The sequence below is a fragment of the Oryza sativa genome, chromosome 2 (genome assembly GCF_034140825.1).
Source record: "Oryza sativa Japonica Group chromosome 2, ASM3414082v1".
In the NCBI taxonomy this organism is placed as follows: domain Eukaryota; kingdom Viridiplantae; phylum Streptophyta; class Magnoliopsida; order Poales; family Poaceae; genus Oryza; species Oryza sativa.
The window spans coordinates 2,912,676-2,930,305 of record NC_089036.1 but is presented as its reverse complement, the minus strand read 5'-3'; the positions used below and the strand labels follow the sequence as shown (position 1 = coordinate 2,930,305).

Here is a 17,630-nt window from a genome sequence, read left to right as displayed (position 1 = left end):
GTGGTTTATATATGTTTGGGTCGCTTGGAAGCGTAACACTATATTTCTATGTTCTTGCACTAAGAGATGATATGGAAAATAAGTCATAAATATCGCAAGATATTCCAACTGTATCAAAACCTCAAGCTGTTAATAAAAATTCGGACAATCGTACTTTCCTCCTACCATGAGATGATGAGAGTGAAAACAACATCATTAACGACCTACCCACCTACCTGCCACTGCTATGTGGGTTCAACCTATCATTGTCTCCATGAATCAGTTGCACGAGGCACAAAACGTAGTATGCATATAGTTTGTTGGAGTATTTGGGCTTTTACCACAAATTCTTTTTTAAAAAAGGGACAAAAATTACTAGCTGGCCTTTTGGGTCGTTAAAGAGTCGTTATCCGAGAAGCCCAAACCAAACCAATCGTTGGTATATAAGAGAACCCTTCGATGGTTCTAGGTTCCCTTGGTCAAACCAAGTGGTGGCAGCGCTCTCCCTTACCACCTACCTTTCTTATGGCCTTGTTTGTTGTGTAGCAATGGTGAGACGCTCCCATCTACTTTTCACCTTTGTCCGTGCTCTCCTTCGTTGTCTAGATAAGAGGCGTGGAGGTAGAGGTGATGACACATTGGAGCCTTCTGGTGACATTCTCACTTCTCTATATAGCTTCGCATCTTCTTCTTGCTCATCATCCTCCTGAGCTTGGATAGAGGGGTGATTGGCTTGTCGCCTAGCTAAGAGGCGTAAAGGTAGTGGCGATGATGCATTTGAGTTTTGGTGGATAATGGAGGTGACATTTTCATCTTTGTGCATAATTTTGCACATCATTTGTTGGAAATTTGGTAATAAATCGGCATACTTTAATCCAAAAAAAACAAGATACAGCGATCCTAGCATAGTGATAAACATGAATATGAATATGTTAACAGGTATAAAAACATTTAGCAACATGTTTAACACCAATATCAGAGTAGATATATACCCATAGAATGATCCACTGGATGATCAGGCATTAGTATTGCCTCCGTTGATGCTCTCTCCTGTACCACCGTTCCCTCCTCCTCCTGGTGCGCGGGCATTCTCTTCGTCTCCAGCAACGCTGGTGCTAGTGGAAGACATCGCGACGAAGAGGAAGTAGACGTAGCAGAGGATGTAGTCGACGCGATGAAGAGGAAGTAGACGTAGCAGAGGATGTAGTCGACGCACGCGACGAAGAGGAAGTAGACGTAGCAGAGGATATAGTGGATGCAGTGTAGCAGAAGACGTAGTTGATGCAAAGTAGTCGTGCCGGAGGATGCTCCCCCAAAACTTGATCACCTGCCTACTCGTGCAGATACACAAGTGGATGGAGTTTCGGAGGCCTGCTCGTCCCGAGCACCCGTGCAGGCAGGTGATGCCTCACCTGTGCCCGGCTCGGCGTGACGCGTGCGCATATGGCAATCCCACCATCACCTCAACCGGTCAACATGTGCTCTCTAATAGCTCTCTATTTAAGTTGAGATATCTCCACTTAAATTTTCAAGGTGGTATTAATTCTATAACATTATTTGTGAGCCAATGGAATTTATTGGGAATAAATTGGGCCTAGCCCATTTACTCCAACATCATGTGATTAAATCAAACCTTACATTGAAATATCGAGCAGAGCACACTACGAGAGCCGAATCGTGCATGTCAGCGAGAAAATCGTCTTTTAGATAGGTGTCAAACACAAGTGAATACAGACAATTTTCATCGGGCTACGTGAGAAAGAGGAAGACGTGGGTAAGGCCGAGACTGTGCACGTGTGTGAGTCCCACTGGGTCCCACAAAACGATTTATACGCTGCAGAGATCAAACATAAGTTTTGTTCGTTTGCATGGACTGAACTAATCAATGCAACACTAGAGATGCCCTAATCTTGGACAAAGAGGTGGTTGGCTTATCGTCTTTTTGAGTTACGACGAAGAGGTGATGACACAACTCATCCTCATGGTCAATGATAATCATCGTCAAGCCCTCATGGTGTGTATTGTTGATAAGTGAGAGATCACGAGAAAGCATAGCCTAGTGCACAATAAAGCTTGTTCGGGCAAGCTCGTCTCAACATTTTTTAGCGTCCAAATTTATCTTGGTAATGCTAGTTGAGTATTGATGCAGATACATTGGTTGACTTCTATTTCATCGAATTGGCTCAGTTTTTGAGTCCCTTCTATTTACTATGGTCACATGCTTCTCATGACTACTCAACATCATCCTGCTTGGTCTAGCCATCAACGACATCGTATTTCTATCAGCCACGTTGGTGAGTTCGTTCGTTCATTCTAGCTCTCTGTATTTTTTCCATGCAAAAATGATATACTGCTTGCTACTCCTTTTGCGTGTCACCTTTTCTTTTGGCATTGTGTAAAGGCCTGTGTTCATTTTTGGCGCTTGATAATTTGCCCATTTATGACATTGGTTACTGCCAAAAACCACCCAAATCAAAGAATGGCCAAAAATCAGCTGGCTTCACCCAACAGTTGGTGCTACACGTCATCCCATTCAATGCCTTCCGGTCAATCCCCCCATCTCTCTCCTCCCAGCTCCCAACACGTGACCCCCGGTGACCCCCACACTCACTGCGAGGTGGGTCCCACCTACGCCACGACCAGCCTATGGCCCACATGTCAGTGACGTGGCGTCGAACAGCCGCCGGCGCGCGGGGGTGACCTAGCCTGACCTGCACACTGAACTGCACCTGAGACCTGACCTCCCACCACCACCATCGTCGCCTCGCTCTCGCACTCGCACTCGCGCTCGTGTGGGTTCCCTTCTCGGCTTCTCCGAGGCGAGGGCTTGGCTGCAGGCTAAAACCCTCTCCGCCCCCACCCCCCGCGCGGTGGCTAGGGTTTTAGGGCGAGGGTGGGAGGAGGCAGGCAGGCGCGCGCGCGCGCGCGGGTGTTCAGGTGAGGGGGAGGAGGGCTCTGATCCCGTCTCCGCAATGTGGGGGGCGCTGGGTTACTCGCAGAAATGGGGGGAAAGGGGATGTGGTTGGTTGTTTGTCTGTTCATCGTCGCTTGTTGTGGGGGGTTTGGGTTTCCCCGAGGGAAGGGAAGATTTGGGTCGTGCGGAGAGGCGTGGGTTATTCAATTTTGGTGCACTTTGATATGCCTTTTTGTTTCCCAACTAAGGGGTTCTATCTCATGTATGATAAATGTTCACCGGAGTAATCCGTGTGGGTTTGGGGGGAAGTTTGTGGTGTGCTGGGAATCTAAACGAATCCTGATGATTGTGCGAAATGTTTTTTTAGTTAGGGGAGGGGAGGGGATCCTGGTGAGCATCCGCATCCTCTTTCTGATGATTCATCTCTCACTCTACCACCTGGAGTGCTTTTGTGTGGAATTTGCTCGCGTTCGTTCGTTAACCCTAGCTTCTCTTCTAGATCTGGAAGAAGCTCTTTCTCTTAATTTCAGAGCCTTAACCTTGATACAAGTAACAGTTTGTTTGTACTTTTGGATCTTCCCCTGTTGTTGGGTGTACTTTTGGTGGGTCGTAGTAGGATGCTAGAGCTAAGATGAAACAGAAGGAAATGCAGCTTCAGCGGTAGGAGTAACCTAATATTAGCTTAGCCACTTTGCCCTAATTAACTTGCTTGGAGACAAGGGCACACTCTCTAAGGGAATATATTTGTTAGTGCACCCATTAGGAAAAGGAAACAAATGATTAAAATCAAAAGCAAGTTTGATTTGGAGTGGTATTTTCCGAGAAGCCAACAAATAATTACAGCGGTTTTTATCCTACGTTTGCGAATTTGAGGTTGCTGTTTTCTGTTTGTTTCTGCTATTTCTTGTTGTTTAATTGGAGCTAATGGTGGGTTCTAGCTTGTTGGTATTACCGGTTCTTTCTTTTCAATTCTTTTTACGGACACAGCCATGTCCCTTTGTCTATTTCAGATAGATGGAGGAGGACCAGTCAGCAATTCCGGTTGCTGAAGGTGCCATCAAGAGCATCAAGCTTAGCCTATCCACTGAGGATGAGATTGTAAGTTCTCCTTCTCTGATGCTTTTTACCAGCAATGCTTGCAGAAAGAGATGCATGCAGAAGCGACAACTTGGTCATTGTGATCCATTAGAGACAGTACCGTCTGATAAGGGAGCATATGATTGATGTAACTACTCTTGATGATGAGATCTAGAAACCCTCCTTTTCTCTATCATTTATATTTGATATCATTTGCGAATGGACCTCTAGCTGAGTTGGTTAGGTGGCTCTAGTAGCACTCCTCAGGTCCTGGGTTCGACTCCTTGTGGGAGCGAATTTCAGGCTGGGGTTGAAAAAAAATCCCCTCGTTTGTCCCACGCCAAAGCATAGGTCTAAGGACCAGCCTATTTTCACGGGTTACGGTGCTGCTGTGTAAGGGTGGGGCAAGGGTTCGGGGGTTTTCTTGACCTGCCTGTGCCGCTGTGTAAGGGGGGTTAGGGGGTTTTCTTGACATGCGTGAGAAGGTCTTACCCTCCCTCCCCCGTCAGGTCAAGTTTTATATTTGATATCATTCAATTAGATTTACCTATGATGCATGATCTGTGCTATTCAATCGCAATGCAAAATTTGAATTTGTAAGATTAATTTTATCAAGATGAGTGTTGCTATGAGAGCTTTTCTTTTTGACCTTTACTTTTGCAATGTAAAGATGAATGTTGTTTGTTAGTTAATACTGAAATCTGACATTTTCTTTTGCATCTGGAAGTGCTGATACATGGGCTTTTTCGCTAACTAACGGAGCTGTTTTACATTTTGTGGATTTAAATACTTGATGTTGCATTCTTCTACTTGATTCATATGAATTTAGCCTTCTTTTTTTTTGTATTTTTTGTTTCTCATGAATATGGCAAGGATATATCCTGCACAGTTCCCATTTATATTTCCTACTGTAATACTATGTTTTTTATTTCCAACATGACTGATACACACCTTTCTGTCCTGCAGCGTACTTATTCTATAAATGACTGTCCTGTCACTCATCCTAGTCAGCTCGGAAATCCCTTCCTTGGGTTACCTTTGGAGACAGGAAAATGCGAGTCCTGTGGTGCCTCAGAAAATGGAAAATGCGAAGGTTCTCACATGATGACTTCTCATTAGTTTTTCATGCCCAAGATATTGTTCTGTAGCAACTGACAATCCACTTTTCTCTTCTTTAAAACCAAAATTATCTGCTTATTTAGGGCATTTCGGGTACATTGAGCTGCCTGTGCCTATATATCACCCTTGCCATGTAACGGAACTGAGGCAGATATTAAATGTGGTATGTTTGAAATGCCTCCGCGTCAAGAAAGGAAAGGTACATACAGGTCAAAGCAGCTAAGTCTTAATTTTCTAAATCCAATTGTCTTACTTTGGCTTATAATTAATGTGATCTTACCATGTATCAGGTCAAACAGACAGAGGGAAAGGATAACACATCAGCATTGTCATGCTACTATTGTCGGGTACTTTCCAACCCCAACAATTTTGTATATCCCTTCTGCCTTGAAGTAGACAGACATAATATTTCATTGTTTGACATGTATAAGTAGTAGGAATATGGAACATATGCCTCTCGAAGAACCAAGTATACCAGTGTTTTAAGTTTAATCCACTCATACATAGTCCGGATGTTACAGCTTAGTTGGTTTTAAATTGATCAAAATCTGCTTGGGCAAAACATAGCCAATGTTACTGACATAGCTGTTGCAGTATTCACTCAGTAATCCTATCCATACATATGCTTTCACTTATATATTAAGTTACGGAATAAGTTTTATGTTGCATTCTTTTGCAATAAAACCATTGATTGCAAAGTTTTTTTGTCTACACAGAGAATGAGTGACAGACTAGCACTGTATTCAGTTTTATGTTTGTTCAGTAACATGTCGTCGTTGAAAACAGTACACAGGATCAAAGTTATGCTGTATGATGGAGTGTTATTGGAACTTGTAAGATGTGGCCAACAATCATGACATAAGCATTACTATATCATGTTTTTATTAGTTTTTTAGCGTATGGCTTTTGGTATACAGCTTTAGTTGTTTTTATTAGATGCTAGCCTTGACACTATAAACATTTACAATCCGGATGAGTGGCAACTGATGTTCATCGCCATTTACTTCTTTAGGATCTTCCGGCATTATCTTTGAAAGAAATCAAAACAGCAGATGGTGCATTTCGTTTAGAGTTGAAAATGCCTCCTAGGAAATTCATGACAGAAGGCTCATGGAACTTCCTTGACAAGTATGGATTTCACCATGGTGGAACCTCCCACTGCAGGACCTTGCTCCCGGAAGAGGTTAATCTCATTTACTTTATTTTTATGACTTCTGTAAGCTCCTAAATATCCAACAACCTACATGATCGTCTGTCATTCCTGTATCGTTTGCTAGGCTCTCAATATATTGAAGAAAATTCCTGAAGAAACGAAGAGGAAACTAGCTGCTCGTGGTTACATTGCTCAATCTGGATATGTGATGAAATACCTCCCCGTGCCACCAAATTGTTTATACATTCCAGAATTTACAGATGGGCAGAGCATCATGTCCTATGTGAGTTCTTCCTCACGTTTGTTCTTCATAATTTTCCTGACTGGTTCAATTCTATGTCATGGCTTATTATACTTGCTTCTCATATCAGGACATATCAATATCTCTGCTGAAGAAGGTGCTTCAGAAAATAGAGCAGATAAAAAAGTCAAGAGCTGGATCCCCAAACTTTGAATCACATGAAGTTGAATCATGTGATCTACAGCTCTCTATTGCCCAGTACATACATCTAAGGGGCACTACAAGGGTATGTTGCATGATCTTAATGTGATAGTTTATTTACCATATTTACATGAGAGCATGTTCAGGAGAGTCCTGTCTCAGCTAGAGAATTGCTCCAGAGAGTAGCTCATCTGCTCACACACAAATTGGTCACTTGTTTTGTAATCGTAATTGTCACCAAGCCATGAATTAGGATCGACTAGTTGTCAACTGCATTTGCACAGGCTGTCGACTTAAGCTCATTTTTACAACAATTTCAATACTCCTTATAGTAACCAAACTAAAAATATGAATTTACATTTGACTTCATATTAATATAATTATAATGACTGAGCACATGCATACAAGGGATTTTGATTCATAAATCTCTCAGAAGATAGCAACAAATGACCAAGCATATCCATATGGGTTGGGTTGATCTTGTGTCGGGTTGATCCTGTGCATGAGTATACACTGTGGATGGTTATCATTGAGGATGAACGGTCTGCTATTGTGCGTCTATGTGCACCCTTTATTAGAGAAAACAGCCATGCAAACCATGCATGCATTGTCAGTGAATTCATAATTTCATATTGCATAGGACGTCCGTCATGATCATAGACACACTAAGCAAAACTGCTCATTTCCCTACATTAACTATATTATCGAACTCCCTTATAGCTATTAAACCCGAAACTACAACATTTCTATAGTAGTTGGACCTGAAAAGGTTCATGAAATTCATCAACTATTAGTTCATGTTAAAGCTTTCTTCCATAGGTTTATGTTTTACAACCGTTCTCTCCCAGTAGTTGTGTGCAATCACTTATTTAGTCTTGTTTCTTTTGTCCCACGGTAATGTTGTCTTGCAGGGTCCTCAAGACAACACCAAGAGATTTGCAATCAGTACTGATCCTTCTGCGTTATCAACAAAACAATGGCTGGAGAAGATGAGAACATTATTTATCAGCAAAGGGTCAGGGTTTTCATCACGCAGTGTACTTACTGGAGATCCATATATTGGAGTAGATGTGATTGGACTGCCTTCTGAAGTGGCAAAAAGAATCACTTTCGAAGAGCAGGTAACAGACATCAACCTTAACAGGTTGCAAGAGATTGTGGATAAGGGATTGTGTTTGACCTACAGAGATGGCCAGGCAACCTATGCCATCACCGTTGGATCCAAAGGTCACACTACCCTGAAAGTCGGACAGACTATCAGTAGGAGAATTGTTGATGGGGATGTTGTTTTCCTTAACCGTCCACCCAGTACCCACAAGCATTCCCTCCAGGCATTTCGCGTGTATGTCCATGAAGACCATACGGTCAAGATCAATCCGCTCATATGCGCACCTTTTGCAGCGGACTTTGACGGTGATTGTGTGCACATCTATTATCCACAGTCCCTTGCTGCAAAAGCTGAAGCACTGGAGCTTTTCAGTGTGGAGAAGCAGCTTACCAGTTCGCACAGTGGCAAGGTCAATCTCCAGCTAGTTAGTGACAGTTTGCTTGCTCTGAAGCATATGTCTTCCAGAACAATGTTGAGCAAAGAAGCAGCTAACCAGCTGGCAATGCTTGTTACATGTTCTCTTCCAGATCCTGCTGTGATCAAGTCAAAGCCGTACTGGACAATCTCGCAAATAGTGCAAGGTGCTCTGCCAAAAGCCTTAACTTCTCAAGGGGACAAACACGTAGTCAGGGACAGCACTATTATAAAACTGGATCTTGACAAAGAATCTGTTCAGACATCATTCTCAGATTTAGTGTATTCCACTCTTTCTGTTAAGGGTCCAGGAGAAGCACTACAATTTTTGAATGTGCTGCAGCCATTATTGATGGAATTGATTCTTTTGGATGGCTTTAGTGTAAGCCTCCAGGACTTCAATGTTCCCAAGGTTCTATTGGAAGAAGCACAGAAGAACATTGAAAAACAGTCTCTTATCCTTGAACAATCAAGATTTGCAGAAAATCAGGTTGTTGAAATGCGTGTTGATAATAATTTGAAGGACATCAAACAGCAAATTTCAGATTTTGTTGTGAAACGCTCTCATCTTGGACTTCTGATTGATCCAAAGAGTGACTCTTCAGTGTCTAAAGTTGTCCAGCAGCTTGGTTTTGTGGGTTTACAACTTTACCGTGAGGGGAAGTTCTACTCACGTCGTCTGGTGGAGGATTGCTACTACACTTTTGTGAACAAGCACCCAGCTGTCAGAGAAGAACATTCTCCAGAGGCATATGGTCTTGTACGGAGTTCATATTTTCATGGCCTTAATCCGTATGAGGAGCTGGTGCATGCTATTTCGACAAGAGAAGCTATTGTTCGCTCCTCTAGGGGGTTGACGGAGCCTGGAACACTATTTAAGAATCTAATGGCGTTACTGCGGGATGTCGTCATATGCTATGATGGGACAGTAAGAAATGTCTGCAGCAAGTCTATCATACAACTTAACTACACGGAGGATGATGCCTTGGACTTCCCTAGTGCAATAGGTCCTGGCGAACCAGTTGGTGTCTTGGCTGCGACTGCTATCTCCAACCCTGCATACAAGGCTGTCTTGGATGCATCTCAGAGTAACAATACTTCATGGGAGCGGATGAAGGTAATAACATTAAATTATTTTATGCATTGGTAAAAGGTAATATTGTATGCATGCATGATAAGTTTGGTATATTCCTTTAACCTAACAGGAAATACTTCAGACAACAAGTCGCTACAAAAACGATATGAAAGACCGAAAAGTTATCCTATTTCTGAATGATTGCTCTTGTGCCAAGAAGTTTTGCAAGGAAAAGGCTGCTATTGCAGTTCAGGGCTGCCTAAGGAGAATTACGTTAGAAGATTGTGCTACTGACATCTGCATTGAGTAAGTATCCATAATTAATGCTGTCAATTATATTGGTATATAAATTAATGCTGTCAATTACTGGGGTATGTAGTTATATTCGCTTGCTTTGCTTTTAGTGAAATCAATGAAGGACTTTATTTCTTTTGTGGTTGTTTTATTGTAGTTCCCTGGATTTCTTATACCAAAGTCTAAAACTCAAGTTTCCTTTTCCTTTTTGGTCCTTCAGAATACTTTCCATTTTTGAAATGTGAAAGTTTTGCGGATATAGAATGTAGATAGTTGGCAAATGTTCAATATCTGTCCAATGAACTGAAAATTATGTGGATCTAGAAAGTAACTTAGTGTTAACTTATCTGTTTGCACAAACAGTGTGTTTGACTGGGTTAGGTCTTATCATATTTAGGGATGGAAACTGGGCTGCACCCGCTGGGTTTCAGCACCCCGTACCACCCCCGCAATGCAAGATATTGCCCGTCCCCATCCCCATCCCCGCACACGGGTCAGTCAAGTTTCCCCCTGTCCCCATCCCTGCACCAGGTATGGGTCACCCGGTGGGTCCCCACACTCGGTAACAGGAACAAGAGAGTAGCAAGCTACAAGCCAGCAACATGACAGCACAACAGCAACAAAGCCAGGAACGAACCAACAAAACTAGTTAGCCAAACACAAATGCCTGAACAACCAAACATCAAACAGATCATATCCAACTATCCATACTTAAACACCAACAGCGTCAAAGTATGAGGTCATAGATTGGCAGTGGCAGCGGCGCGTTAGTCGCGACAGTGACGTGGTGTGTCCTTGAAGCTTCACAGTGGCGCAGCCTAGAGGTTGCCCTTCTGGTTGCCCAGGTGGCTTCGTGCAGTCGCTCTCGCTCCTTCTGGTTGCCCTGCCGATTGGATCTGAGAGAGTGGAGGGGAGGAGTGGAAGGAAGAGTGGATGTGGACTGTGCTAAGGTTTCAGTACTTTATATATGCACCTCTGATTTGGGCCTTCTAAATGCTTTTTTTTTTTTACTTTTTGGGCTGTGGTCTTAAAGGGATTTGCACCTTCCTGATTGACTTGGGGCCCCATGGGGATTCGGGGGCCGGGGGCCTGCAGAACGTCCCCGCTCCCAGCCCACCCGATGGGTGAACAATTTGGCCTAAAACAGCCCCATGGAGGGTGATTTCCTCCCATTTACAGCCCATAATAGAGTTATTCCCCGCCGGTTATCATGTCCGGGTCCCCATTGCCATCCCTAATAGATTCATATTTTATCTGTTTAATGCTGAGAACCCGGTATCTCTTTTCCATGGATCTGCACATCAGTGTTCATTGTCCACTAACTAGTCATGGACTTGGTTCATTGATGTTAAACTTCAATCATTTATATACTCTTGAAATTGTCCATCATTATGCAACTGGAACTGCCATAAAACAACTTAGAAATTGGTCACGACAGTACCCAGATAAATGCAAGTTTTGATCATTCTCAAAAATGGAAATTGAGATAAAAGTCTCCTTGTCGCATATTGTTGGCTTTTAGTATTCATTATCATTTGAGCAGAACACCTTAAATATAACATTCACGTTGTCAGGTACCAGAAGCAAATAGGTTTAGATGGAACTTCAGAAGCAGCCCCAGCACTTGTTGGCCATATTCATCTTGACAGGGTATTATGATATATTCTTATGTTGGTGAATACTTGCATGCAAACAGTTGTTTTTATTATGCCCTGATAATATATGTACATCTTTCTTTCAGGCACATTTAGAAAGGATCAACATTAGCACTGAAGATATTCTTCAGAAATGCCAAGAAGTTTCTGGGAAATATGGGAAGAAGAAAGGACATCTCAGTAACCTGTTTAAAAATATTACATTCTCTACTTGGTAACTATCTATTCTCTACTATATTGCTTGAGATCTCACGTTTGAAGAATAAATTGCACGCACTGCTGTTTTGTTTATGTGGTTGTGTCCTGCCATTAGTTGCTATGGTTGTTGGCGGTTTTATAGTTTTGGTAGAAGAGGGTTGTCATCTTGTAGATTGCTAGGGTTATTCAAGTGCTGCATTGCTCTTTAATCAGATGTTCAATATCTAATATTTCAACATCATGATGATGTGAAATCCTACTTATGATATGTGATTGTCGCTCGCTGTATCAAATGATAAGTTAGTTAACCTCAACTACAACCATATGCTGTACCTGGCTTGCAAGTTTCATCTCCATTGAAGTAGTAGAAATGAGCCATAAGAAAGAGGTAAGGGGATCTTTATTTGCTTCCTAGTTCCAAGATTGTTCAGTTTTGATTTTCTTTTTCATGTTGTTTATAGCAAAGTATTGGTAGCTTGGCATAGCAATGGAGCCATCGTCTAGGCAGAGAATATTGATGCATTGTTTATTTCAAATCACAATTCCTGGCAATATTCTACTTAAGTTCATTTTCAGTTAATCATTTTTAGCATTAATTATTATCTGTTTACTGTGAGACGATATTATATTATTTAATCGTACTCAAGTTTTCACCCTTACTCTTGGCAGCGATTGTTTATTCACACAGAAGCTGGTTGATGGAAAGCTACCTAAGCTTCCGTGTTTGCAATTCTTTGTTTCTGATAACATGATAGTATCTGAATCAGTGGAGAGAGCAGTCAGTGTGTTAGCTGATTCTCTATGTGGAGTGCTTTTGAATACAATCATAAAAGGTACTGTAAGTTGTACATAATATGCTTCTGTTGGAATTTCATTTTCAATACAATTTATTATTTAGGTTCAGTTGAAAATCCTTTATTCACATCTTGCCATGTTTTTTAAGGGGTGGGGGGGGGGGGTCCAAAAAGCCAAAGAATTATGATTGATCCATTTTTAGCCCTTAAAAAACAATTATCTTCCTTCACGCTCATGTCTTTCATAATACTTTTCTTTTTTTCCCCCAAAAAAGTTACCACTATTTTCAGAACCATAACTGTTATTGTGTTGCAAACCTAGTTCATGATGGGGTAAACCATTCATTGGAGGGGTTCAAACAATGATGGCTTGTGGTTGAATGGCACTAGGTGGAGTGCACTGACTGAGGGATGGATTTAGAGTAGCTGGTTAAGGGAAAGATCATCTGATTGTATAGAGAGATGTGGCTCTGTTTGAGGCAATAGGATGTCATGGCCTGGCATAACTAAAGGATAACCTGCTAACAAAGGATGGGACTATAATGAACAAATTGGTACCCTTTAGTGCTAAAGCTGCTGCCTGCTGGCTCCACAGCTGTAACAGATTAAGACATTCTCTGTTAATGTTTGGTAGTTAACTGATTCTATTGGTTAAATTATTGTTATAAAATTAATGTTCTCCTGTCCTGTCACAAAAAAAAAAGTGTTGATGTGTTAACCAAATAAGGGTAGTACTTTTAGCTCAACAATTTCCTTGAATTGAGAATGTTGCTCTGCAGGTGATCCTCGAATTCAAGAGGCTAAAATTGTTTGGGTTGGATCGGATGCAACATCTTGGGTTAAAAACACACAGAAGGCATCAAAGGGTGAGCCAGCAGTAGAAATTATTGTTGAAGAAGAGGAAGCTTTACATATTGGTGATGCCTGGAGAACAACAATGGATGCCTGCATACCGGTTCTGAACCTCATTGATATACGGAGATCAATCCCTTATGGTATTCAACAAGTGCGAGAACTTCTTGGCATCTCATGTGCTTTTGATCAAGTTGTGCAGGTTTGTCACCTTACCCTTTTTGTTTGTAAGTTTGGGAGGTATTTCATTTCAAATCTGCTGTTTGCAGGTCACGCTGCAGATCTTTCCAATCTTTTTAATGGATTATTTGACCACTTGCATTTACAAGAACTTACTAAGGAAAATTTATAAATATATGAACTTAGTATTTCATGATAGCTCTATGGCTACCTCTGCTTCACAAACTACTGTGTTTCCGTGGAAATAGCTGTTTGACAATGTTGATCTAGGTGTGTTGGGGAACTATCTATGGTTTACGCGTGAATGCGATAATTGCATTTTTTTTTCCATGTCTGACCAAGATTTTAATGTTAATAGAGAATGTTGACTGGTGGAACATTCGGTTTTGTTTTTAATGGGCAAGTTTGGTCCATTTCAATTGAGTTGTATTTGATTTCTACGATGAACTCTTTTGTACATCATGTTTGTGCTTATGGATTTGTCCAATGCATTTTATAAATTTTTATCTTGCATCTCATTTCAATAGATTATTTTATATGTGCTGAATTGTGCAGCGGCTTTCAACAACTGTAAGGATGGTCGCTAAAGATGTTCTCAAAGATCATCTGGTACTTGTGGCAAATAGCATGACATTTACTGGAAACCTGAATGGATTTAACAATGCTGGTTACAAGGCCACCTTCCGTTCCTTAAAAGTTCAAGTACCTTTCACAGAGTCCACATTGATTGTAAGCTTATCTCTGAGATCAATTGGTTTGTTTTTTATCATCACATACATTTTATTGATTTGGCCCTTTTATTTTGTAGACCCCTATGAAATGCTTTGAGAAGGCTGCAGAGAAATGTCATTCGGATTCATTGGGATGTGTTGTTTCATCATGTTCTTGGGGCAAGCATGCTGCAAGTGGTACTGGATCATCTTTTCAGATTCTGTGGAATGAAAGTCAGGTAAGCTGGTTTTTTCTGCCCACTGGAGCTTATTGATTATATAAGAAGTGGGGCTTCACTCTATTTAATTGGGGCTAATCTGCTTAAAGATCTTTGCACGGTGTGACCAATCAAATGAATTAGCGTTTTAGTGAAAAAGTAGCTCTGCTTATTGTTGTAATTGATTTTTTTCAGCTGAAAAGCAATAAGGAGTATGGTGATGGCCTGTATGATTACTTGGCATTGGTGCGTACTGACGAGGAAAAGGCAAGATACACATTCTTTGATGATGTGGACTACCTTGCAGAAGAGAACGAGGCAGATGTGTGCTTATCTCCTGAATTGGATGGGACCATTGGTCAACCGATCTTCGATGATAATTTGGAAGAGCAAGATGTTCAGAATAACAGCTCGTGGGATAATGGCACAACAACAAATGCAAGCTGGGAACAGAATGGTAGTGCTGGAAATGATTCTGATAAATGGGGAGGTTGGAATGATGCAGCTGCAGGAGCTGACACGGGAGTCACAAAACCAGCAAACCAAGGGAATTCGTGTTGGGATGTGCCTGCGACAGTGGAAAAGAGTTCCTCTGATTGGGGAGGCTGGGGCACTGAAAAGGCGAAGGAGAAGGAGAAAATATCTGAAGAGCCAGCTCAACATGATGCTTGGTCTGTCCAGGGCCCTAAAAGGGCAACAGATGGAGGAGCCAGCTGGAAGAAGCAGTCTAGCACTCAGAATGATGGGAACTCCTGGAAAGAGAACAAGGGAAGAGGATCAAATGGAGGTTCCTGGGAGAAAGATAATGCGCAAAAGGGATCATGGGGCAGGGGCAATGATGAAGCTGAAAATAATAATGATGTGCAAAACAAATCTTGGGAGACTGTGGCTGCAGATGCTCATGCTTCTACAGAGAAGTCCTGGGGCAATGTTACTGCATCTCCATCGGATAATGCATGGAGTGCTGCTCCGGTTTCCCAAGGGAATGGAAGTTCAGATACAAAGCAATCTGATTCTTGGGATGGCTGGAAGTCTGCTGGAGTTGACAAAGCAATTAACAAAGACAAGGAATCCTTGGGCAATGTGCCTGCATCTCCATCATTTAGTGCGTGGAATGCTTCTCCAGTTTCCCAAGGGAATGAACGTTCAGATGCAAAGCAATCTGATTCTTGGGATGGCTGGAAGTCTGCTGGAGTTGACAAAGCAATTAACAAAGACAAGGAATCCTTGGGCAATGTGCCTGCATCTCCATCATTTAGTGCGTGGAATGCTGCTCCAGTTTCCCAAGGGAATGAACGTTTAGATGCAAAGCAATCTGATTCTTGGGATGGCTGGAAGTCTGCTGGAGTTGATGATTCAGTTAAAGACAAGGAATCCTGGGGTAATGTGCCTGCATCCCCATCAGATAGTGCGTGGAATGCTGCTCCAGTTTCCCAAGGGAATGAAAGTTCAGATGCAAAGCAATCTGATTCTTGGGATGGTTGGAAGTCTGCTGGAGTTGATGCTTCAACTAACAAAGACAAGGAATCCTGGGGCAATGTGCCTGCATCTCCATCAGATAGTGCATGGAATGCTGCTCCAGTTTCCCAAGGGGATGATGTCTGGAATTCTGCTGAAGCCAATGAGTCACGTAATAAGGACTGGAAATCAGATGGATGGGGTGCCAGAGGTGGCAATTGGAGGGGCCAAAGAAACAATCCTGGTAGGCCCCCAAGGAAACCTGATGGCAGGGGTCTGCCTAGGAGACCTGATGAGAGGGGGCCACCAAGGCGACACTTTGACCTAACAGCTGAGGAGGAAAAGATTCTAGGAGAAATTGAACCCACTGTGCTGAGCATCAGAAAGATTTTCCGTGAATCAATGTAAGTTACTTCATGATTATTTGTTAATTTTGTGTGATTCATGATTTACAGTTATATGCTTTTAAGTTTCTGAATAGAGGAGGCTTGGCTTTTATATGAAAGTATGCTAGGTCCGACATTTAATTGATTTGTACTGTCTTAAGCTTTTTAACTTTATTGTTGACTTAAAATTTTGCAGTGATAGCATAAAACTTTCTCCGGAAGACGAAAAATTCATCAAAGAGAATGTTCTTGAACACCACCCTGAGAAACAATCAAAGGTGTCTGGTGAAATCGATCACATAATGGTATGGTTCTCTTGTTACTTTTGGGTTGACCTGTTGTGCAATTGCCCGATACGCTATAATGAAATATAGCATTCGTTTGGCTTATGGTGTGCAATGGCCTCATTTAATTTGACAGGTTGACAAGCACCAAGTGTTCCAGGATAGTCGGTGCTTGTTTGTGGTGTCTTCAGATGGAACTCGGTCAGATTTCTCCTATTTAAAATGCATGGAGAATTTTGTGAGGAAGACCTACCCTGAGCATGGGGACTCATTCTGCAAGAAGTATTTCAAGAGGCGCCGTGACCAACCACCAGCAGCTGATGGAGGCACAGCACCAGGCACTCCAGCTGGGGCTACACAGTCTACTGCAGTTGATACCCAGGAGGGCACTTCACAGCAGACCCAACCAGATATCGCAACCGCTCCAGCTGCAACTCAACAAGAGACTCTTCAAGACACTCCAGCTCCTCCAGCAGACGATGGATTGCTCGGGAAGGGACCTAGCCCGTCTGACTGATGCTCAGGGTGCGCTTAGAGCTGCCAACATCCTGCTTGTGCTCTAATCCTGCCACTCTTTTTTTCCTACTTGGCCTGACATTGCCTAGTGACTAGACAGATGGTGACTTTGTGTAGTAGAGAAGGGTTAGCAGTCTTTAGGTCTCACTCTTCCAGACGAACTCTGTAAATTCTGGATGTTAGTGAGCTGCATCCCGTAGCTTAAACTCGTTTTTACCCTCTCTTTTTTTTTTATCTTTTTTGTCTTTCCAGTATGGTTATTTGGTTAGTCCAATGCAAGCCGATTCTGCGAGGCCGTGCCGAATCTGATGATTTTGTTGTTCTGCAAGGCACAGAGCTCTCGCTGGTGCTGTTTCATTTTGGATGCTGTTACAGGGTTTTGTAAAGACACTGAAACTACCATGCGAATCAGCAAAAGATGGATTCCCTGCTGTGAACAAGCAGGTGGCCTTGCATGAATTCATTCATCAAACATGAGGTCTTGCTGGTGACGCCACAAATTTGGTTTGATGTGTTTGCACTGAGCTGGACCAATCTGTTCTTGAAATTTCTTCAGGTTGGTACAGAAAATAGGTAATATTGTATTCTGTCATTTCATTACCAAGACCAGTGGTGTGAACAAGCTGGAGGCATTGCTTAAATGCATCCGTCAACCGTATGATTGTTTCAGCAAAAATCACAAATTTTGTTTGATGTATTTGCACAGCAATCTGTTCTTGAGATTACTTCAAACTGGTATAAAGCAAATAGGCAATGCTGTACTGTCATTTTGGGTTTTTTCACTTATCATTTTCGACCTTTCAA

General features: G+C 42.1%; 1 protein-coding gene across 1 annotated transcript; it reads left to right on the top strand.

Moving 5' to 3' along the window:
- Positions 1–2,710: 2,710 nt before the first annotated feature.
- On the top strand, positions 2,711–17,285 carry LOC4328330 (DNA-directed RNA polymerase V subunit 1). Its single transcript, XM_015769957.3, has 19 exons — positions 2,711–2,916; positions 3,904–3,991; positions 4,937–5,063; positions 5,173–5,288; positions 5,380–5,436; positions 6,102–6,272; positions 6,367–6,525; positions 6,614–6,769; positions 7,596–9,323; positions 9,412–9,587; positions 11,150–11,225; positions 11,317–11,444; positions 12,098–12,261; positions 13,002–13,276; positions 13,810–13,983; positions 14,063–14,203; positions 14,378–16,044; positions 16,223–16,331; positions 16,447–17,285. Exons 2-19 carry the CDS (start codon positions 3,908–3,910, stop codon positions 16,825–16,827), a joined length of 5,889 nt encoding a protein of 1,962 aa, XP_015625443.1. The 5' UTR covers positions 2,711–2,916; positions 3,904–3,907; the 3' UTR covers positions 16,828–17,285.
- The last annotated feature ends 345 nt before the right edge of the window (positions 17,286–17,630 follow it).